At 49.8% G+C, this 22,946-nt stretch overlaps 1 protein-coding gene and 1 long non-coding RNA gene across 6 annotated transcripts in view; one reads left to right on the top strand and one right to left on the bottom strand.

The window, feature by feature from the left end:
• Window positions 1-18,102, top strand: part of LOC127492375 (uncharacterized) — a 43,777-nt gene extending 25,675 nt beyond the window's left edge. The window contains exon 3 of the long non-coding RNA XR_011379312.1: window positions 15,531-18,102. This is a non-coding gene — a long non-coding RNA (uncharacterized lncRNA). The remainder of the gene's footprint in view (window positions 1-15,530) is intronic.
• Window positions 1-21,186, bottom strand: part of ALPK2 (alpha kinase 2) — a 114,725-nt gene extending 93,539 nt beyond the window's left edge. For 4 of the 5 annotated variants that reach the window (XM_070050093.1, XM_070050095.1, XM_008261415.4 and 1 more), the window contains exons 1-2: window positions 20,650-21,186; window positions 2,254-2,381 (exon numbers count right to left, since the gene is read on the bottom strand). In XM_070050093.1, coding sequence (XP_069906194.1) covers window positions 2,254-2,362 — 109 coding nt within the window. In that variant the 5' untranslated portion in view covers window positions 2,363-2,381; window positions 20,650-21,186. The remainder of the gene's footprint in view (window positions 1-2,253; window positions 2,382-20,649) is intronic. The other variant, XM_070050094.1, reaches the window with a different exon arrangement.
• Between the last annotated feature and the right edge of the window lie 1,760 nt (window positions 21,187-22,946).

The following is a 22,946-nucleotide window of genomic DNA, read 5'->3' as shown; positions in this document are numbered from 1 at the left end:
GTTCATTCAAGCTGATGAGGGCTCCCTGATTTCTCCCCGTGTCCTGGTGGTGGGCTGTTTTTCCTGTGGTGCTGGGTAGATCTGAGCCATCAGCCAGAAACGAGACTCGCATAGGGAAGTGGTGTCTGGTGCCTCATAGGTGGTTTTCTCCTCCTCCCCCTTGCTGAGAACCTGAAAATCCTCCCCCGGTTTTCAAAACCTTCCCACGAGTCTGATGCCGAGAGCTAAGGTGTGTGGGGACCAGAGGGCAGGTGTCAGGTCTGTACGAATGCACAGGGCTCCACTCTGAAGACTCAAGGCCAGCGTGGCCTCTCTGTGTCTCTGGAGGACATTGGATGAGTGCAGAGAGAGGATGCTCTGGGCCTGCGCACTGGCTGCTGCATGATGGACAGGGTTTTACAATGACTTCTGCAAGCCAAAGGCAGCGGTTTCCCAGGCTGGCTCTGTTAGGTGGGAAGCTAGAAATCAGCCTCTCTGTGTGTGTGTGTGTGTGTGTGTGTGTGTGTGTGATGGGTACAAGGAAAACAAAGTACCCAGCCTCAAAAGCACAACTGGGAAGCAGCCCAGTATTTTCCGCTACAAAGTCCTGGCCCTACCTCAATCATCCCCAGGTGGCCCCAGCGGTGCCCCCTAAGGAAGGCACAGTGCCTTGTGCAGAGTGGGCTTCCCAGTCTGATAACACTGGGTAACAAAACCTTGGGAGGAATGTTTCCTGTTTCACACTCAGCAAACCTGTAGTCCAGGAGAAGAGAGTGGAGGGGAGAAGGGGCAGGAAGAACTGGACCCCACTCCCTTAGAAGCCCCAGCCTGAACACACACTGCGCTCTCAGCTCCGTGCTGAGATGCCTGCCTGACCGGTCAGGGGTATTCTCTCCGTTACACTAGGTCACCTTGCTGCCTCCAGTCCAAATGGCTGTGCAGTCTCAGATGCTGTCTGGAGAGGTGCCCACCCCGTTTTGAAGGATGCCCTCCCCTGTTCACCCTTGCTACCCTGTTTATCGCTCCTCTGTCTCTCACACCTGAATTCTTTCCTGTGTGAGGACTAGAACCTCTGTCCCACCATCTCTGCTAACAGCTCTTTTGCTCTCTGGACTTAGAAAAAGTCACCTGCCCTTAGGAAACATCCCAGGCACCTTTCTGTTTTCATAATCCAAGAAAGAAGACAGAACTTCCGCCAGACAAGATACCACTTCCCTATGCAGTTATTTCGTTTTTCTTTTCATAGAATGCTCAATCCCTTTTACCGTCCGGGGTGCCGACACCTGCTCTGGTTGGCTCTGAGAGGTAGATCCTCCAATGCAGGGGGCGTTCCAGGCCTCCACTCTTTCCCCCAGCCCCCTCCACCTCAGTGGTAGTCCTCTCCCTGCTTACTCGCATGCCTGCAGAAGGCCAGTCGTGGCGGGCGAATTTAGCTAGTTTGAGGCTATCAGTTAAAGACCAATGGAAGAAGAGGTCCAATAGCTTTTCTGGAGCAAAGTGATCCAGGCCATTGCTGTGGGCTATGGGAAAGAGGGGGCAGATGGTCTGAACAGGGAGCCGCGTGGAGTTGCCCAACCAAGAATCGCAGACAGAGAAAATCGCACAAAAGGGAGTTACTCAAAAAAACTCTTTTAGGAAAATGTCATGGAGGGTTCAGTTGCCTAACTGATCACTCAGAGGGAACTCCCAAAGCGATCTCCGGATGCTGTTTTGATAACTGTGGGGAGCAACTCGGACTAGACTAAGTTACTGGAATTAAGACTTATTCTATGCATCTGCTCTCCCACAATATGGCGCTGGGAGAGGAGGAAACAGCTTCTACACAGCTGCCTCCAGTTCAACCAATAAACTGTAGGACCTACTCCTGATTGGAGGAGAGCAGCGTACTCGGCGTGTGGGTAGCAGAGTTGGGATTGGTGGAAGAGGACTATAAAGGAGGAGAGAGACAACATGCACCAGGAACATCTAAGGGGAACATCTATTTGAAGGAACACCTGTGCAGCCCCCGAGAGAGCCAGCCGGCGGTGTGCCGCTCCCCCGCGGAAGTGGGGAATGTGGCAGGGGGAACCGCCCTTCCATGGAGGTGGAAGGGTCGGTAGCCAACCCGGGAAGAACCAGCAGCAAACCCGGGAAGGGCCGAGCAGACAAAAGAACAGCGCAGGGTCCTGTGTCATTCCTCCACGAAGACGGGGAGCGACAATAACGCCTCTGTGAGCCAAGAAGCCCACTGGCAGAGGGATGTTAGGGTTGGTACATTGGCCCGGTGATGGTTACCATATACTATGCAGCGAAGCACAGCGTCCGACCGCTCCGGAACCTTCTGGGAAAGCAGCGTAGACAAAAAGCAAAGTGTGCGCCTCGGGGGGCCGCCGGGCTCTGTCATCCTCTCATGCCACGCAAATCTGAAAAAGAAACATCGCCGACATCACCGCATGCCCTGGGATTGCTCAGGCCTTCCTGGAAGTCGGAGGCCTGTGGCAGGCCGGGAACCCTCGAAGCCTGCTGGTAGGGCTATCCTGTGTAGCGCGCTCTGCAGCCTCCCTGGTCCCCACCCCTCGGAGGGCACCAGCCCGCCCCACCCCTGACTGCATGACAACCCTCGATATCTGAGGACACTGTCCAGTGTCGCCTGGAGCAAGGCATGGGGGCAGCCCTGATTGGGAGCCCCTAGTCCCAAAGTGGGACACTGGTGCTCCTTCTGAGTGCCGGGCAGGCGAGGAGGTGTAGGAGCAGTCTGGGATCTTTGAGTAGGCTTGCACTCGCTGAAACAAGTGGGCATCCAACATTTGCTTGGACACCAGACATGTGCTTTCATTTCATCACTCTCAAACTACCTAAGGGATGGTTCTTAGCATCTGCTGCATTCTACAGATGAGGGCCACGGGACTCAGAGAGGCCGAGCAACTTGCTCAGGGTCACACAGCAAGGGTCATGCCTCCCAGGGGCCGCCCCACAGGGCTGTGCAGCTGCCACCTTAGGCTGTGAGGTGCTGCTGCAGCTGCACACAGCACAGCTTGCATGCACGCGAGGCCGTCCTGAGAAGAGAAGTCGGTCTGAACCTAGAGGACTGCTTTCTTTCCACTTGACCCAGCAACTGCTTGTTACACCACTCAGCCAGATCCGTCTGTTCTGGAGCCCTGAGTTTGGGCATGGTGTTTCCTTATATCCAGACACCAGGGTCTCACTTCTCCTTACCACGGTGAGCAGCTCTCACATGCCATGGAGCTCAGGAAAAGAAAAGAACCACACCACGGGGTGATCAGCACGGCCAGGGAAGAGGCGGTTAGAAGTGGCTAACGGTCCATCCAAGGATGCAGTGGAAACCTGAGCTGAGCACTCGGTGGGAGAGGCCACATCTGCATGGCCTTGGCCGGACTGCAGGAGAGGCCCCTTTCCAAATCAGCATCTAACCACTCAGCTTGGAGCCATTTAGAACCAATTCCGCCTCTCTGCACCCACACTTCCAGGTTGTCTTGGACACTCTGAGATGTGTTGAGACTAATTCCCTGACAACAGTTCAAGGTTTTACCAACCCCCAAAAGTCCTCTGATGAGTAGGAATGAACAGAAGAAGAAGGAACCCTGTGGGCCGGCCTGCAGCACCAGCATCCCCTATGGGCACCGGTTCGAATCCTGGCTGCTCTACTTCCAATCTGGTTCCCTGCTGATGCGCCTAGGAAAGCAGCAGAGGATGGCCCAAGTCCCTGGGCCCCTGGAGCCATGTGGGAGACCCAGAAGAAGGCTCCTGGCTTCAGTCTGGCCCAGTCCTGGTGATTGTGGCCACTTGGGGAATGAACTGACAGATGGAAGATTTCTTTCTGTCTCTCCCTCTGTAACTCTGCCTTCCAAATGTAATAAATTTTTAGAAGAGAGAACCAGATGACAGGCAGATGATGTTTTGGGACCTTTGTGTCCGTAGCAGGATGTCGCTCCCCCTCTTCATGGAGGAATGACACAGGACCCTGCGCTGTTCTTTTGTCTGCTCGGCCCTCCCCGGGTTTGCTGCTGGTTCTTCCCGGGTTGGCTACCAACCCTTCCACCTCTGTGGAAGGGCGGTTCCCCCTGCCACATTCCCCACTTCCGCGGGGGAGCGGCACACCGCCGGCCGGCTCTCTCGGGAGCTGCACAGGTGTTCCCCTTAGATGTTCCTGGTGCATGTTGTCTCTCTCCTCCTTTATAGTCCTTTTCCACCAATCCCAACTCTGCTACCCACACGCCGAGTACGCTGCTCTCCTCCAATCAGGAGCAGGTCCTGCTGTTTATTGGTTGAACTGGAGGCAGCTGTGTAGAAGCTGTTTCCTCCTCTCCCAGCGCCATATTGTGGGAGAGCAGATGCATAGAATAAGTCTTAATTCCAGTAACTTAGTCTAGTCCGAGTTGCTCCCAGTTGCTCCCCACAGCAGGATCAGCAACATATTTGGCAGGGTCCAGTTAAAGATGAGAATGAGAGATACTGTATTCACAGAGATTGAAGGCTTCCAAGATGGCAACCATTTTAAGCACTATGCCAAGCCTGGGGCCCTCTGGTCCGTGTCCTGCATGGAGATGCAGACCCCAGGCCCTTGGACCAGCCCTGTGTGGCAGGCGCCTCCCTTGACTCTTCTCACAAATGCCACCAGCACTGCCCTCTGAGGCCCCTCCCACTCATCTGAAGCTCCCAAGACACTTCTTTTTTTTTTTAACTTTTATTTAATAAATATAAATTTCAAAAGTACAACTTTTGGATTATAGCGGCTTTTCCCTCCATAAGCTCCCTCCCACTCATAACCATCCCATCTCCCATGCCCTCTCCCATCCCATTCTTCATCAAGATTCTCTCTTTCTTTCTTTCTTTCTTTCTTTCTTTCTTTCTTTCTTTCTTTCACAGGCAGAGTTAGACAGTGAAAGTAAGAGAGAGAGACAGAGAGAAAGGTCTTCCTTTTTCCATTGGTTCACCCTCCAAGTGGCCGCCACGGCCAGCACGCTGCAGCCAGCGCCCCATCAAGATTCATTTTCAATTATCTTTATATATGGAAGATCAACCTAGTATATACTAAGTAAAAATTTCAACAGTTTGCACCCACACAGATACACAAAGTATAAAGTACTGTTTGAGTAGTAGTTTCACCATTAATTCACATAGTACAACATTAAGGACAGAGATCCTACATGGGGAGTAAGTGCACAATGACTTCCGTTGTTGATTTAATAATTGACACTCTTATGATGGCAGTAATCACCCGAGGCTCTTGTCATGAGCTGTCAAGGTTATGGAAGCCTGTTGAGTTCACAACCTCCGACCTTATCAGACAAGGCCATAATCAAAGTGGAGGTTCTCTCCTCCCTTCAGAGAAAGCTACCTCCTTCTTTTTTTTTTTTTTTTTTTTTGACAGGCAGAGTGGACAGTGAGAGAGAGAGACAGAGAGAAAGGTCTTCCTTTGCCGTTGGTTCACCCTCCAATGGCCGCCAGGGCCGGCGTGCTGCAGCCAGCACACTGCGCTGATCCGATGGCAGGAGCCAGGTGCTTCTCCTGGTCTCCCATGGGGTGCAGGGCCCAAGCACTTGGGCCATCCTCCACTGCACTCCCTGGCCACAGCAGATAGCTGGCCTGGAAGAGGGGCAACCAGGACAGAATCTGGCGCCCCGACCGGGACTAGAACCCGGTGTGCCGGCGCCGCAAGGCAGAGGATTAGCCTAGTGAGCTGCGGTGCTGGCCAGTACCTCCTTCTTTGATGGCTCGGGATCTCACTCACAAAGATCTTTCATTTAGGTCATTTTTCTTGCCACCGTGTCTTGGCTTTCCATGCCTAAGAAACTCTCATGGGCTTTTTAGCCAGATCTGAATGCCTCAAGGGCTGATTCTGAGGCCAGCGTGCTGTTTAGGGCATTTGCCATTCTATGAGTCTGCTGTGTGTCCTACTTCCTATGTAGGATCATTCTCTCCTTTTCAATTCTATCAATTATTATTAGCAGACACTGGTCTTATTTATGTAATCCCTTTGGTTCTTAGTCCTATCGTTATGATCAGTTGTGAACAGAAATTGATCACTGGGACTAGTGAGATGGCATTGGTACCTGCCACCTTGATGGGATTGAATTGGAATCCTGTGGCACATTTCTAGCTCTACCATTGGGGTAAGTCCAAGTGAGTATGGCACTTGCTTCTTTTCAAGGTGTTTTGTTTAGAAACACAGAGAGTCCAAATCATGCATTCCCAAATCGCCCCCACGTGAAACACCCTTACCCTCCGAATGTCCTGATATTCAGGATAAAATATGAATTTGGGAGGATACACTGACTTCCTGTGCTCAGCAAGAATGTGTGCAGGAAGCAGCTTCCGATTTAGAACTGAGGTTGAACTGATTCATGTGCAGGGCAGAAGGAGCTAGAAGGTTGAAGAAGTTACACGTTAGCATCAAAAAAGGCAGAAAAGTGGAGTGGGCATTCAGCCCAACAGTTCCTGCACCCAGGTCCCCTTTGCTTAGGGTGCCTGGGTTCAAGCCCCAGCTGCACTCCCAATTCTGGCTCTCTGCTAAGGCAGACCCTGGGAGGCAGTGGTGATGGCTCAAGTAGTTGCCCCTCCCCTCACGTGAGAGACTCCGGTTGAGTTCCTGGCTCCAGGCTTCAGCCTGCCCAGCTCTGGTCACTGCAGGCTTTTGGACAGTGAGCCTGCAGATGGGAGATTTGTGTCTCAAATAAATAACTTTTTTATTTTAAAAAAAAAAATGGAGGGGGGAACCTACATAGGAGTGGGGCAGAACACTGGCTATTGCGACACATGTGGAGGACTAAGCAAGAGGATGGGAAGGGAAAATTTAAGAAATTTTGTGCTATGATGGGGAAGTGGCTCCTTGTGGCATTCTTACGTGGAGGCTTGAGCTGCATTTTTAACCACTTTTGGCTACACAAGTGCTTACAGCTGTGCAGCTGGGCAGACCAGACCACCTGATGTCCCTGGCTAAGATGTGTTTTATTGAAGAGTTCAGTGAGCCCCTCTCAGCATAGATGGTAAAATAGATACATAGAACAGGAAGAAAATTCATGTTGAAGATGGCAAATAGATTCCTCCATTCTACAGGAGCTTACAAGTACCAGTGGAGGAATTTATGCCAGTTGATTCAAAAGATCTACATATAACACATGTGATTATTTACTTAGGGGGCATAGTGGTCTGTCATTGAAAAAATATTCCCAATTAGGTTGAAAGAAGTATAAACACCTTGCACAAAGATGAAAATTTTTGAAGAGAACTTGCTGGGTGTTATTGAATTACTGTAATAAATAATAGACAATGCCAGAATGGGGGTGGGTCCAACAGCACAGAGAGAGCGAGAAAAGGGGGAGGGAACAAGCTTTGGCTGCTGAGGGGATGCGGGCCAGCCCTTGCAAATGGCTGAAAAAAACAGCTTTTCTGTTAACGCCAGTGTAGATCCATCTGATTTTAGAGGCTCACAATGGAGCTGGAAGCCACAGCTGAGGGTCTGATTGAGATAAAAGTTGATACTTCTCGGTGTTATTGAACAGATAACCTGGGGATTAAATGGCAGAAGCAACAAAATCTAAGTCCAGTTTTAAGCCTTTTTTTTATAGTGTTTTACAACTGGTGGTGCAGATTACATACCTGTGTTCATCTGCTGCCCTTGACTCTATACGAGGTATCAAACAAACAAGTGTGTAGAGGAATGGCTTCAAGTCGGAATCAGCAGCTCCGAGGACTTATTGACCTGTAATAGTGATACCCGTGTCTCTCCAACACCTAACTCTCCCTCTCCCTCTCTCTCTCTCTCTCTCTCTCTGCCCCAAAATAAACCTATATATATATATTTTTTTTTTTTTTTTTGGACAGGCAGAGTTAGACAGTGAGAGAGACAGAGAGAAAGGTCTTCCTTCTGTTGGTTCACCCCCCAAATGGCCGCTACGGCCAGTGCGCTGCGCCTATCCGAAGCCAGGAGCCAGGTGCTTCCTCCTGGTCTCCCATGCAGGTGCAGGGGCCAAGGACCTGGGCCATCCTCCACTGCCTTCCCAGGCCACAGCAGAGAGCTGGACTGGAAGAGGAGCAACTGGGACAGAATCCGGCGCCCCAACCGGGACTAGAACCCGGGGTACCGGCGCCGCAGGTGGAGGATTAGCCTAGTGAGCTGCGGTGCCGGCCAAAATAAACCTGTATTTTCATTCCACTTTTCCATGGACCGTTCGAAAGATCCTCACAGACTCTTTCCTTTGACATAAAGCTTTCTGGATCCACCCACGTCGTAGCGTGTTATATCAGTGCTTCATTCCTTTTTTATTAGCTTAATTTTACTTGAAAGGGAAACAGAGATCTTCCAACTGCTGATTCACTCTCCAGATGTGGCCAGTGACCAGGGCTGGGCCAGACTGAAGCCAAGGAACCCAGTGCTCCATCTGGGTCTCCCACATGAGTGACAGGGACCCAACGACTTGAACCATCACCTGCTGCCTCCTGGGGGAAACATTAAGAGGAAGTTGGAGTTGGGAGCAGAGCCCAGACTCAAACCCAGGCACTCGGTCCAGATGCCGGCATCCCAAGAGGCATCTCACCTGCTGTGCCAAACGCCCACCCACCCCCACTTCATTCCTTTTTATGGCCAATCTGCAATGCTGCTTTGGAGCAACTGTTGGGCAGGATGCCCTCCCTGGTTCTCCGCTTCCTAGAAGTTGCTCATACAAATAGGGAAAGGGGCTCTCGTGGCTGGAAAACACTCATCTGAGAGAATGACTGTGGATCAAGGCCAGGCTTTGTCACCTGCCAGGCAAATCTACATCCAGTTCTGCCACTGCCCGGGTGAGGTACTGAGCCTTGTTCCTCCTCTATAACAAGAGATAAGGATTGGAATAACGTTTATAAATCTCCTCCCAAGAATCTGTTACACACAGGGTGGGTATTTAGTGCAGCCATGAAGGTACCACTCAGGACACCTGCATCCCACATCCATCCTGGGGCTTGAGTTGCAGCTCTGCTTCTGATCCAGCTTCCTGCAGATGCACACCCTGGGAGGTAGTAGGCGATGGCTCAAGTAGCCACTCACCGGGGAGACCCAGAAGGAATTCCTCCATCCTGACTTTGGCCTGGCCCAGGCCTGGCTGTCGCAGGCATCTGGGGAGTGAACCAGCAGCTAGGAGCTCTCTCCCCCTCTCCCTCTCCCTCTCTGTCTCTCTGCCTTTCGAATCAATAAATGAAAGCATCCGTTACATAATTGGTTCTCACTATGGTAATCAGCAGGCGTTAAGGACAGCCTTCCCCTTGTTCACCAGTTTCCTCTGCTGCTGTGGGTTACCACAGTGATTTTTTAAAGCGATAGCCAGTTACTGAGTAAACACGTCTCCTGGCGCAAGGCTCACCTTTGAGAGTCATGTACAGGACCTGCCCCCTCCCATTCCATTCCTGGACACAGCAAGCTCTCAGGAGCGGGGTGACCTTGAGGACCTCGTGTGCCATCTGTGACTCCTGCCTGGGAGACTGCTTCCCCACTGTGTTGTCCCCATGTGAAAATACAAAGACACTATCTGACTCACACCTGTCAGCCCAGGGTACCGACGGCACTACAGCGGAAGAGGACGTGGCGAGTAGGCTGGGTTTGTGTTTTGTGGCTTCTCTTCACTGAGAAGTCTTGAGGACAGACTGGTCATTCACAGCTAGTGCTGACTAATCGATATGGGGTTATTGGCATTAGTGGAGGGGCCTTGGTGTGCGTCGCAGGTGACATCAGAGAGACATCGTGCAAGCTGGAAAGAACGCTGGATTCACCTGTTTTGTTTTTGTTTTTGTTTTTTCTCTGCATGGCCCAGAACAAAAGTTTAATTTTTAAAACTGCATTTGCCTTTTATTTATAGGTTCTAAATGGATACATTTATAGTCTTAAAAATACATATTTTTAAAGATTTATTTATTTGAAAGACAGAGTTACAGAGAGAGGGAGAGACAAAGAGAGAGGTCTTCCATCCACTGGCTTACTCCCCAGATGGCCACAACGGCCGGAGCTGAGCTGATCTGAAGCCAGGAGCCAGGAGCCTCCTCTGGGTCTCCCACGTGGGTGCAGGGGCCCAAGGATGTGGGCCATCTTCCACTGCTTTCCCAAGCCATAGCAGAGAGCTGGATTGGAAGAGGAGCAGCTGGGACTAGAACCGGCACCTATATGGGATGCTGGTGTTTCAGGCCAGGGCGTTAACCAGCTGCACCACAGCGCTGGCCCCTAAAAATACATATTAACATCCTGCCAAACACCATCCCTGCATCTCAGTGTTCTCCTGGGTGGGAGGACTCGCTAGCCTTTCAGTCATTTTTCTATTGGTTATACAAATGAGTGCAGTCATCTAACTGTATGTATAGTTTTGCTATGGCGATGATATTGGATTCTATATTATTTCCTGGCAGGCGACACAATTTACAGTAAACATTGGCAAGCTTGCCATGGCAACCCAATCCATCAGGGGCTGAATCATTTTCCAAAAATCACTAGGTAGCCTTAATGTGAGTATTCCATAGCATGGCAGTACCAGGCTTAATCTGGTGCTCCTGTATTAATGATGAAACACAGCTTGGTTGGAGTTTCTCAGACTTACAAATGTATCCCAAGGAATGCCCTAGGACATGCTTCCTGGGGCACAGAAGTGGTTCACTAGACTAGATACCAAGACACAGAATCGCCAGATAGGGGCCAGCGTTGTGATGTAGCAGGTAAAGTCATTGCCTGTGATGCCAGCATCCCATATGGGTGCCGGTTCGAGTCCCAGCTGCTCCAGTTCCCATCCAGCTCCCTGCTAGTAGCCTGGGAAAAGCAGTGGAGTACAGTCCAAGTGCTTGGGCCCCTGCCACCTATGTGAGAGACCCAGAGGAAGCTCCTAGTTTCCTGGCTTTGGCCAAGGAGGTCTGGCCCAGCCATGGTCATTATGGCTACTTGGGGAATGAACCAACGAATCAAAGTTTCTCTCTCTCTCTCTCCCCCTGAATTTCAAAATGAATAAATAATTTTTTTAAATGGCCACATAAAAGAGACTCACAGTTTGCATTTTTTTTCTTTCTTTCTTTCTTTCTTTTTTTTTTTTTTACAGGCAGAGTGGACAGTGAGAGAGAGAGACAGAGAGAAAGGTCTTCCTTTTTCCATTGGTTTACTTTTCAATGGCCGCTGCAGCCAGTGCGCCATGCTGATCCGAAGCCAGGAGTCAGGTGCTTCTCCTGGTTTCCTATGCGGGTGCAGGGCCCAAGCACTTGGGCCATCCTCCACTGCACTCCTGGGCCACAGCAGAGAGCTGGCCTGGAAGAAGAGCAACCGGGACAGAATCCGGCGCCCCGACCAGGACTAGAACCCATGGTACCAGCTCCGCAGGCAGAGGATTAGCCTAGTGAGCCGGGGTGCTGGCTACACAGTTTGTATTTTAATAGATGCTCTAAATAAGACCTTTACCAGATAGCAGAATGACGTGGTACCTAAGGCCACAGCTTCCTGTGCCACAGTGCCTGGCTCCGATCCCAGCTCGGCTACTTGCTAGCTTATCTTCTTTGTGTCTGAGTTTTTACATCATCTACAAAATGAACAGACCGGCATCCGCTTCACAGGGCTGTGCAGTAGCGCCTGGGAACGGTGGGCACTAGACGTGACAGGGCAGCTGACGCCAGGAGCTTTGGATTCAACATCAGCAGAATTACAAACTGAATGTCTTTCCCTCAATCTGATGACAAACAAATAAAAGGCTGCAGGGGAGAGAGTTCCTGGAATGTTGCTAACACTAGGAAGACGCCAAATCCCATTCAGATAATGGGTCCCCCACAGCCAGCCAGGGGTGTGTGCCCTGCTGTCAGCACGCGGCCGCTGTTGGCTGAAGGATGAGGGAAGAGCTCACAGGCCATGGCAGACCCCAGGTGGTAGCCTTCTTGGAGCTGGTAGGAAAACCAGCAGTCCCCGCACTGGGGACAGGAGGGATTAGTTCTCATTACCCGGCTTAATCCAAAGGCAACTGTGTTCCCGGCTTTGCCAGTAGAGTTACTGTAGATGTGGACAGGCTGCCTACTGATACCCAATACCCAGCCCTGTGTGAGTCAGAGGAAGAACCTTCTCGAAACACGGGTTCTGGAGATGGGAGGGCAGCCTGTGCAGGGAGAGACAGTTAACCTACATCGGGTGCCTACTGTGTACTGGACCCCCGGCTGGGCACACCACAGACAGGATTGCATTTAATCCTGTGGTGGACCTACCAGTTGAGTGTTCTTTCCTGTTTCACAAATAACGATTTGGAAGCCTAAGTCACTCTCAAGGGTTGATGTGCCAAGCCCAGTTTCCAATGGCCTGCAAGTACCAGAGCTGACACGCCAGGCCAGAGTTCTTGGCCTGTCCTAAGCCATTTTATGCTGCTACAATAGAATGCCTGAGCCTTGCAATTCTAGAAAAAAATGAAAAAACAGATTTATTTCTCAGAGACATGGGGGCTAGAAAGACCAAGGTCAAGGGGTCTGCACCTGGCAAGGGCCGCCTTCATCATCCCATGGCAGAAGACGGGAAGGCAAGAGAACACACATGTGTATAAGAGAGAAGGAGGACAAACTCACCTCCTTGTCCGCCAGGAACTCACTCTTGCTGTAACCAGCCCACGGCCATGAGAGCAGAATTCATTTATGAGGGTGGAGTCCTCACAACCTCCTAAAGCTCTCCCCTCTCACAATGTTGTGTTGGGGGTTAAATTCCCAACACATGAAGTTTGGGGCACACGTTCAAGCCCTAGCACAGCCCAAACGTTGTGCTGTATACCTTTACACACTGTGATAGACCTTTAGGACTGATGTAAGAAACAGAAGCAAGAAAATTAGCGCTGGAAAACATGCCCAGCATCCTTAGTCATTAGAGAAGTACAAATTAAACCACAGTGAGACACCACCACGTACCCCAGAGGATGGCTATAAGAAAACAGCTGAATGTCGGTGAGGACGTGGGAAAAAAAGACCCTTTATCCATTGCTAGTGGAAGTGGAAAAATGGAACAAACTCTTTACAAAAACCTTGGCAGTTTCTTAAAAAGTTAAGCATGCATTTACCAAGCAAACCCACAATTTCACTCTTGGGTGTCTTCCCAAGAGGAATGAAAGCATCTATCCACATGAAGACACATGGTGTTTTTTGCAGAATTCCTCATAATAGCCAAAAATGGGAAACAACCTGTCTTTGTATGTCCATTGGAAAGAACCTAAGTGTCCGACTAGTGAGTGGATACATAAAATGGGCATAGCTGCACAATGGATTACTACTGAGCAATAAAAGGCACAAACTATGTGAACATCCTGTGATTATGTGACACGGAGGATCCTCAAAGACGTTCTCATCCTGCTCAGGGAAAGAAGCCAGAAACAGGAGATCACCTAGTGTATGGTTCCACTGATAAGAAAATATCAAAAAGAAGCTAGAGAGACAAAGCAGAACAGTGACTGCTGATGGTGAGAGCAGTGGGGAGAGTGCTAACAATAAATATACAGAATGGCTCTTTTGGGATGATGATAATGTTTTAAAATTGATCTTGGCCATGATTGCACAACATGGTAACTTTGTTAAAAAAAAAAAAAAAACACATTGCATTGGGGGCTGGAGCTGTGGCACAGTGGGTTAAAGTCCTGGCCTGAAGCGCCAGTATCCCATCTGGGTGCCGGTTCTAGTCCTGGCTGCTCCTCTTCCTATACAGCTCTCTCTCTATACAGCCTGGGAAAGCAGTGGAGGATGGCCCAAGTCCTTGGGTCCCTGCACCTGCATGGGAGACCAGGAGGGGGCTCCTGGCTCCTGGCTTCAGATTGACTCAGCTCCAAACATTGCGGCCATCTGGGGAGTGAACCAGCAGATGGAAGACCTCTCTTTGTCTCTACCTCTCTCTGTAACTCTGTCTTTCAAATAAATAAAATAAATCTTTAAAAAAAAAACATTGCATTGAATACTTGGAGCAAGTTAGATGATATGAAAAATATGCCTCAATAAAGTTAATGTTTTAATAGAGGCAGTAAGGAGACAAACATTAATGAGCACCTACTGTATTCATTGCAGCATTGCTTATGATAGCGAAAGATTGGAAGCACCTAAATGTTCATCAACAGGAATCTGGTTAGGGTATATCTAAGCAATGGAATGGTTGGTTGGGCAGTTGGTTGGTTGTTGAGTCTGAGAGGAGAGAGAGACGAAGGGCTCCCATCTGCTGGTTCACTTCCGGGTGCCTGCAACAGCCAGAACTGGTAACAGCTGACCTTGGGAATCAGGAACTCAATCTAGGCTCCCTACATGGGTGGCAGGAGCGCAAACACGTGAACCATCACCACTGGCTCCCAAGGTCTGTCCTAGCAGGAAGGTGGAACCAGGAGCCAGAGGCAGGTGTCAAACCCAGGCACCCTGACAGGGAACGTGTGTCTTCACTATTAACATAATTATATACGCTGCCTAATAGGACAGCTTAATTTTCAAATACGATTAGTGAGCGCCTCCATGTGCCCACCGGTGTCTGGGTGCACACGGCTCATCACAGACACAGTGAATGCTGAGCTGTTGCTGCTGCTGTCTCTGGGTGGGTTTTGAAATTTCCTTTTTTGGGGAGTAGAATAGAGAATCTTCCCACTGATATACCTCTCCTGCTGTTTAAAGCCTGCAGCAGTTTCCAACTCTTTACATGAGGACTTAAAAAATATCAAAGTTAAATGAAAACTGTGCAGAAGTTTAGAGCTTCCCCTGATTCTACAATTGAAAAATGGAAAGGGGGAAAAACAAAAAAGAAAGAAAAATGGACCTGGGACACAGACAGGTTAAGTGACTTTTCCCAGCTTACTGGTGGCAGAGTCCAAGTTCCTTGATTCTAAGTTTCGACTTACTGTTTTGTTCCCCTGCGTGCCTCATCCCTGTTGTCTAAGGGGGTAAAGAGAGGGAAGAGACGAGAGCTTATGATGTACATGAATGCAGAGTGTGACAGTGTGGCAGTGAGGCCAACTTCCATGAGTTAATTGGCTAAAGTCACTTTGGCTTGAAGTTGAATGTTATGAGCTGGTGTTGCGTCCAGGCGAGGAATGTGTCACCAGGGCTGTCACAAAGAATGCTGTGCAGTACCAACCCCTTTCTCTGATTCTCTTCTTCTTCATGTTCCCCCAGGCACCCTGTATCCACAGGTTCCTCCCTGCCTGGTCCCCACCCCCCAAGAGAAACCCCAGTGCAACTCCAAAGAAAGGTGCAATCCTTCCAGAATGTGGGAGCCCATTTTGACCCATCTGGGCTGAACTTCAGAAGGGGCCCATTCCACTACCCTCGGATAACTCAGAGAAGAGATGATATGACTTTAGACTTTCTCCAAAATATCTAAATCCCCTAGGGCAATTAGGTCTGCCAGTCCTGCTAACTCCAGTCCACAGCTTTCCCATCACTCAGCACCTCTGTGACTTGGACCTTGTGGGCTCTGATTGGGCTAAACTGATCAGCTATTCCTGGTGTAGTGATTAACTCATTAACCGATGTCTGAGCCAGTCAGTGTGCGGTCCTTTTCAGAAATTAGTCCAGGGGTGAGCCAATCAGTACGAAGCTTAGAACTTTCCCTCTGTCCTCCACAGGAGAAGAAAGCACAGACACCCAGGGGGAGTCGGGAGCTATGCTGAGGCTGTATGAGAGATTGAAGCCAAAACAGGGAGGAGCAGGACCCGCGGAGGTGCAGACACGGAGCCCCAACCTGACCAAACTCCTGCACTTTTCCACTGTGTGCTGCTTTGAATTTTGCTGTTTTTATTTGTAGAAGGAGTATCCATGCCCTCTCTCCTTTGGCCCGTGGTGCCTGAAATTCCTGCCATTGCTCTCTGATCCAGACCTCCGTGTGGGACACCAGGTTACAGATAGAAGTCATGCGTTTAGGATTCAATGACTCAACCAAAGAATGCTTTGCCAGGAGAAGCCCAAGTTCTGCTCTGTGTATTCATCTCTCCTGCTGCCTCTGGTTTTCATTTTGTTTTTCTTGCTTCCTTTACACAGAAAGACCACCTTCCATCTCTTATCTGTTCAAATCCCCTCCCCTCCCCTCCCTTCCCCTCCCTTCCCCTCCCCTCCCGGTTTGGAAACCTCTAGCTGAAGTGCTAACTTCTCTTCGAAGCCTTCCCTGATAAGCTGAGCTGTGAAAAACAGCGCCCTCTATAGGACACAGCGCAACCCCTGTGAACCGTTCCCCCCTCTCCTGTCCTCTTCCATCCCCACCCCTATCCCCACTCGACCTCTCCACCTGCAGGGCGCTCAGTGGGTTTGTCTTTGTGTTCTCTGGACCCACGTCTTTGGCATCTCTGAGAAGTAAGGCGAGTTCAGTAACGGAAAAAGAGCAAGTGCAAGTGGGCCAAAGAAGTGTGGCTCTCTGGGCATGGCCCTGGACCACAGCATCAGCATCGCCTGGGACTGGGAGAGAAATGCAAACTCTCGCGCCGCCGGCGCCGCGGCTCACTAGGCTAATCCTCCGCCTTGCGGCGCCGGCACACCGGGTTCTAGTCCCGGTCGGGGCGCCGGATTCTGTCCCGGTTGCCCCTCTTCCAGGCCAGCTCTCTCCTGTGGCCAGGGAGTGCAGTGGAGGATGGCCCAAGTGCTTGGGCCCTGCACCCCATGGGAGACCAGGATAAGTACCTGGCTCCTGCTATTGGATCAGCGCGGTGCGCCGGCCGCAGCACGCCAGCCGCCACGGCCATTGGAGGGTGAACCAACGGCAAAAGGAAGACCTTTCTCTCTGTCTCTCTCTCTCTCACTGTCCACTCTGCCTGTAAAAAAAAAAAAAAAAAAGAAAGAAAGAAAGAAATGCAAACTCTCAGGACTTTCAGAATCAAGGAGGAGCCCGGCAAGCTCCCGGGGTTCTTGTGCCCTCCGCGCTTTGAGAAACTCCTGAACTCAGAGGAAGGTCTGAAGTGAGGGACGGAGGAGCAAATGAGCCTGGTGACCCCAGAGCTGGACAGCAGATGGAGGGAAGATCGGTGATTGTGCTGCCCCAGAAGTGAGGAAGGCAGTGGGAAGGAGCGAGCCCTGGAGAAGTGGGTGCAACGTCCCTAGACCCGGATTGTCCAAGACAGAGCTTCTGTGGGACCTGGTGCGCTAAGTCCGCTGGTCGGCTTTGTCCATCCGGACTGGGTAGGGAATGTCTGCCCTGCAAAATCATCTGGTCTGACCCGACCAAGACAGCTGCAGGTGGGACTCGAAACCCAACAGATCCATAGCAGGCTAAGTTTAAGTTGATAATTTTGTATGGCCCACGAGTGATGTTATGAATGTCCAAACGGTCCCTGTCAGAGACCAAGGTTCCCAACTCCTGGAGCACGCCACGTGGTCTGCACCTGCAGAAATGCCAACAGGGGCTCTGAACATTTCCATGCGTTCGTTTCCTTCCTGTAGGTCAGGTGTTTGTCTTTCATTCTGGCCAGCCCTAAGGTGACATGCTCACTCTCTCCCAAGTTTCTCTACATGTCTGCATGTCCCCTTTGCCTTTTATGTCAGAACAAAGCCCAGGATAGCAGGGCTCCTTGTGAGCCTGTCAGTCACTCGAGCAAAGAACTGTTCGAGATATCCTGTCATGTCTGAGACAGCCCTGGGGTATCTCAGGAAAACACGGGGCAACAGGAAAGCTGGCTGCTGAAGGGCTTTGCAGCATCCCACTGGTCCTGCGTGTGAGCCTTGTCTGTCCCCTCGATCGCTGGACTTGCTCTTACCCCAACAAGGGAGCACGCTGTTCATCGTGAACTTGCACCCTCGCCTTGCCGTTGCAGCCCACAGCGTGGTCCCCATCACTCCTGAGATGGCCCTCCCAGGCCCCGTCTCTGCTCAGCCTCTCCAAAGGCCTGTCCACCTCTGCTCCCTGGCCAATGGGAGCCTCAACTCTCATCTCTGAGGAACGGCTGGGCTGGTGCCTTAGTTTTCAGAATAATTACAGACATCGCCTTCTATGCACGGATTTATCTTACCTTCCATTCCTATGCATTTGCTCATACTCGTGTTTCAATATGGTACTCATACATGTTATAGGGGAGAGAGGAGGGAGAGGGGCTGGGAGAATGGGTATGATGGGGAGAATCAATATACCCCTAAAGTTGTATTCATGAAATGCATGAAGTTGGTATTCCTTAAATAAAAGTTCCTTTGGGAAATAAAAAAGCTGTTCCCAGATAAGACTGCTGAATCTCTATTTCTATTTTAGATAGTAAACATACCATCAACTGTTTTCAGCAAAGAATATTGTTTCTGCGGCCAGCATTGTGGTGTTGTGAGTTAAGCCATTTCTTGAGACACTCGCATCCCGTATTGGAATGCCTGGTTTGAGTCCTGGCTGCTTCACGCTTCCAATCCAGCTTCCTACTAATGCATTCTGGGAGGCAACAATGATGGCCCAGGTAGTTGAGTCCCTGCCACTAACGTGGAGACTCGCATGGAGATCCTGGGTCCTGGCTTTGTGCTGGCCCAGCCCTGGCTGTTACAGGCATAGGCATTTCAGGCAGCAAACAGGAGATGGGAGACTCCCTCTCCCTCCTCTCCCTCTCCCTCCCCCTCTCCTCCTCCCTCTCCCCTCCCCCTCCCCCTCTCTCCCACTCTGCCAAGTAGATACAAAATCAACATTTAAAACATTTCTCAAAGGCCGAACAGTTTTTTTCATATTATTTGTTGAACTCTTTACTTAATATAGAGTTAATCATCGTATAAAGTTAGTTTAAAGTAGGTCTTAGTAAAAAATAAGAATGGGAATAGGAGAGGGAGGAAGAAGAGGGGTGAGAAGGCAGGTACAATGGGAAGAATCCTCATGTTCCTAAAGCTGTACTAACGAAACACATGAAGTTTGTATTCCTTAAATAAAAGTTTTCTGGGAAAAAAAGGAATTTTCCTCAAAGTCTAATTTTCTGTGTTATATTTGCTCAGTCATTGCATTGGTGGCAATAATCAGAGGACCTGCTACTTTGGTAGTTTATATTATGTATTTATGTTATGTAGCTTATTACATAATGTGTTTCTGTCTACACAGTACTATGTTAAATTTGAAATTTTTGGTCTATACTTATTTAGGATCCTGAAGTTTTAGCAAAAAAGACAGAGAGGTTCTTAGTGAAGCAAGATGAAGCGTCAACATTTCTTAAGAAATTTGATGCAACAGGCTTGGTGCACCTACCCGCTTACTTCCCCAGCATTGCTGTCCAGGTGGACGTGGTCACCTTCATGTTACACATGGGAACTGGGATTCGGGAAGGCTGGTGCAGAGTCAGGCGGCTGAGAGTTAATGCCGCATCGGGCGGACTCCAGAGCCTGGACTGTCTTCCCAGGTGCGCCCTTCTTCCCCACCTGCCTCCCGACGGGCTGCTCACTCCACTGCATCCTCCCCACACGGGCTGACATCAACAGGTAGGTGTACGAGGGCTGCTAACCCAGCACTTGCACGACTGGGGGCAGAGGGCCCTCGGTAGATGATGAAAATCACAATTCCACCTGCTGGAATAACTCCCCTAAACTGTGATCAAATATTTTGTAAAAACGTCCCACGGGCATCGTGATTGTGTTGAGTCTGCTTTAAATCTTAGTTTCCAAAAGCTAAGCATGCCTTTGGCTGCCAGCGTGTTTTCATGTGAGATGTGTCAAGTTGTTGATTCAGAAAGTAGCTCACCATATCCTGGGTTTCAATTCAGAATTCTCAGAGCAAAAAGTTCTTTCAATTTCTCCTTAGCTGCTGTGCAATTAGAAAATGTGTCGCACAGGAGGAGTTGTCATGAGAATGTGTCTTATGGAAGACCTACGCGTGGATTTCAAACAGTTTTTGCACCAGAAATAAACTTGTCTTCTAATTCTATTTTCCATAAACTTCTGGCGGCCCTCTGGTATCTTAGGAGCAGTGAGACTGACTTAGCACTCCTGGTTACTTAATCTTCCGAAGTGAAGGCTGCCTTCACCGAAGGAAAAGCTTGTGCAGAGGAAATAATGAGGACAGAAGCAGCTCTGAGCGCTGTTGCTGCTTTTATCTATTTTTAACTGATTGTCAGGCGTCCGTGACACCTTTGACCCGTGGGTTTAAAGTTTAGATGTGTTCATTAAAATGTAACGCGGCACTAGTGCCATTTTATCAGCAGATTGGTGGTGGTGGGGGGATGGCTGACTTTCTGCCTTTAAAAAAAAAAACCTATTGAACGACTCAATGAATGTGTGTCAGCCATTTTGACATGGCTGATAGCTCTTCAGCAGTGCTCACGCGGGGTTGTAGGACGGGACCCCTCTGTGTCCACCCGCAGCTGGGAGGTTTTCAGTCATTCAGATCATCTAAAGTGAAAGGAGTGACTTTTGGCTCAAATAGTTCCAGCAGAAGAGTGTGGGGCCTGGCTCACCTCAATTTTTTCATGTTACCTTGCAAAGATTTTCCAGATTACCACTTTGAATTACTTTGACTCATTCTCTACACATTTCCTTTCTCTGATTGTTAAACATTCCAGGAGAGAAACTATTTCAAATACTTGTCAGACCAAAGTAAACATTTAAAAAAAATAGCAATTTTCAGAGAAGGGTCAAAATGGACTTCAACCAGCAGACCGTGACTTTAAAATCCTGTGTACCCCAGTATCCCATGCAACCCCTACTTGTTTCATAAGCAACCAGTCTGCTTTGGTCTTCGTTGTAGAAAATGTAAGCCGCTCTATATCTAAAGCACAGCCAACCTGCTATAAAAGCCAAGTTCTGCATACTTACTTTTCAATACACTGTGTCCAGGAGCTGTAAGAGGAGGGCTGGCTTGGTGGTGGACGCCCCAGGCTGTGTGCAAAGCATTGATTGGGTGTTTCTGTTCCTGCGACAGAGATTCAGAGGAGTCACAGGGATCAGGGTCTCTGCCATGAATTGGTCAAAGCCCGGCTGGGTCTGTTTCCAGAAAAGCTCCAGTCTTCCTAAACGGGAAAGCTCCGTGCCCAGGGCAGTCCTGGAAGAAGAGCATTTTTCCCTGCCCTTGAGTGAACTAGGTCATTGCTGAAGCTGGAGAAGAGTTTTTAGCATCACTGTGATGAAACTTGAGGGCTGTCCCTGCAGTAGGTGTGACACTTGTTGACGCCGCAGCCCGGGAGGCCCTGGCAAAGGGGCCTGCTGAAATGCAGCCCCGGAGAGCTGATGAAACACAGACGAGTCGTGGCGGATTGCTCCTCCGCTCCCGTGTCCCGGGAGCGTTCTGCAAAGCCCAGACAGGACCTGGGGGTGTAGCTGCTCGCCTCTACAGAAAGTAAAACCCTACTGCCTGATCAGTGATTCTGGCCCAGTAACTTAACCGCTTCTCATACCCAGGGTATCAGGCATTTGAAGTGCACAGAGGAAACCCGAGGAGGGGGTAGAGGGAGGTGAAAATAAGAGTCATATGTTGTTCATTTAGAACCTGGATTGCGTCGTCCTCTGAAGCCCTCTGAGCAAAACAGAGAGGCTCTATCCACCCTCCGCGCCCTCCCATGCCTGCCCCTAACTCTCCATCTGTCCCCCACACCCCGCCCCCCTTCCCTCTCACACACCCTCCTCCTATTTTGACTACAGCACTAAGAAATAAGAGAATAAACAAAACTCAGAAAAATCGCTGCTCCGGGCCCCATTCCTTCAGATGGTCCAGGGTGGTTCTTGTTGACTCAGTAGATCTGTATCCTGGCCATTTCCTGTATTGAATTGGATCTAAGTGTTCAAAAGAATGCAGAAAATCCAGACTTTTTGTCCTGCAACCCCTTCACCTCTCTACACATGTATTTTCATGCTTGGCACCTGGAAACTGATAGCTTAGAAAGAAACCTCTCGTGAGACTCCCAGACACAGCTAAAATTAGCAGCTCCGAGTGGGTGACTTTGACCGGGACACAGTCAATGTTCGCTTTGTGATGAGCACTGTAATTCTCAGAAGCCGTGTTCTTACGAAGCACATTGTATCACTGGACCTGCACGGAATGGAATTTGTCACAAAAAAAAAAAAACCCTATCATCTAGAATGATTCAATATCAAGTCACATACTGTCCAGTTCTGTGTTTCAATTTGAGCTTCAGATAAGAAGGAAGCGATTCGAAGCTGAGACACTCTGAAATAATGGCTGTCTCTTTGGGAGCACAGCCACGAATGCAGCAGAAGGCAGAAAATGCAAGTCTTTGATTGTGGGGTTTATGTAAGGCTGGGGTCTTCGTGGAATAAGGTCTTTCCCAGCCAGGGCGGGGATAATTTTCAGTTGTGCATGAAGAGAGCAGGAAGGTGTGATACCAAGAAAAAACAAATGCTGTCACGCACAGCAGGAGAGGAGAAAGCCAGAAATGAACAAATGCCCAAATGCAGTAGACAATCATGGTATGGTTTCCGGGGAGGGTTGCCTAGGAGTTTATAAATGGGAAGGTTGAAACTTACTGCCAAACTCGGTTCTGATCCTCACAAACAAGTTGAAAAACCAATTCCTTGGCCAGCGCCGTGGCTCACTAGGCTAATCTTCCACCTGCGGTGCTGGCACACCGGGTTCTAGTCCCGATCGGGGCGCCGGATTCTGTCCCAGTTGCTCCTCTTCCAGTCCAGCTCTCTGCTGTGGCCTGGGAATGCAGTGGAGGATGGCCCAAGTACTTGGGCCCTGCACCCCATGGGAGACCAGGAGAAGCACCTGGCTCCTGGCTTCAGATCAGCTCAGTGCGCCGGCCGCAGCGGCCACTGGGGGGTGAACCAACGGTAAAAGGAAAACCTTTCTCCCTGTCTCTCTCTCTCACTGTCCACTCTGCCTGTCAAAACAAACAAACAAACAAACAAACAAACAAAACAGTTCCTACATCTCCCTCCTGATAAAATAAAGGTAAGGAGCAGAGGAATGGATTTGACTCTGTGTCATCATTCATCGATTAGCCTGCAGCTGTACAATTTCAGTTTCAGCCTCAGGTTTGGGGGAGCAGAGGGGTAGGAAAACCAGAAGCAGAGAGTTTAGGATTAAATTTAAGTAGGCGGGGAAACTGTGCTGTGGCATAGTAGGTAAAGCTGCCGCCTGCAGTACCGGCATC

The sequence above is a fragment of the Oryctolagus cuniculus genome, chromosome 10 (genome assembly GCF_964237555.1).
Source record: "Oryctolagus cuniculus chromosome 10, mOryCun1.1, whole genome shotgun sequence".
In the NCBI taxonomy this organism is placed as follows: domain Eukaryota; kingdom Metazoa; phylum Chordata; class Mammalia; order Lagomorpha; family Leporidae; genus Oryctolagus; species Oryctolagus cuniculus.
The sequence above is the reverse complement of the archived record's forward strand: the minus strand, read 5'-3'. Positions and strand labels throughout refer to the sequence as shown.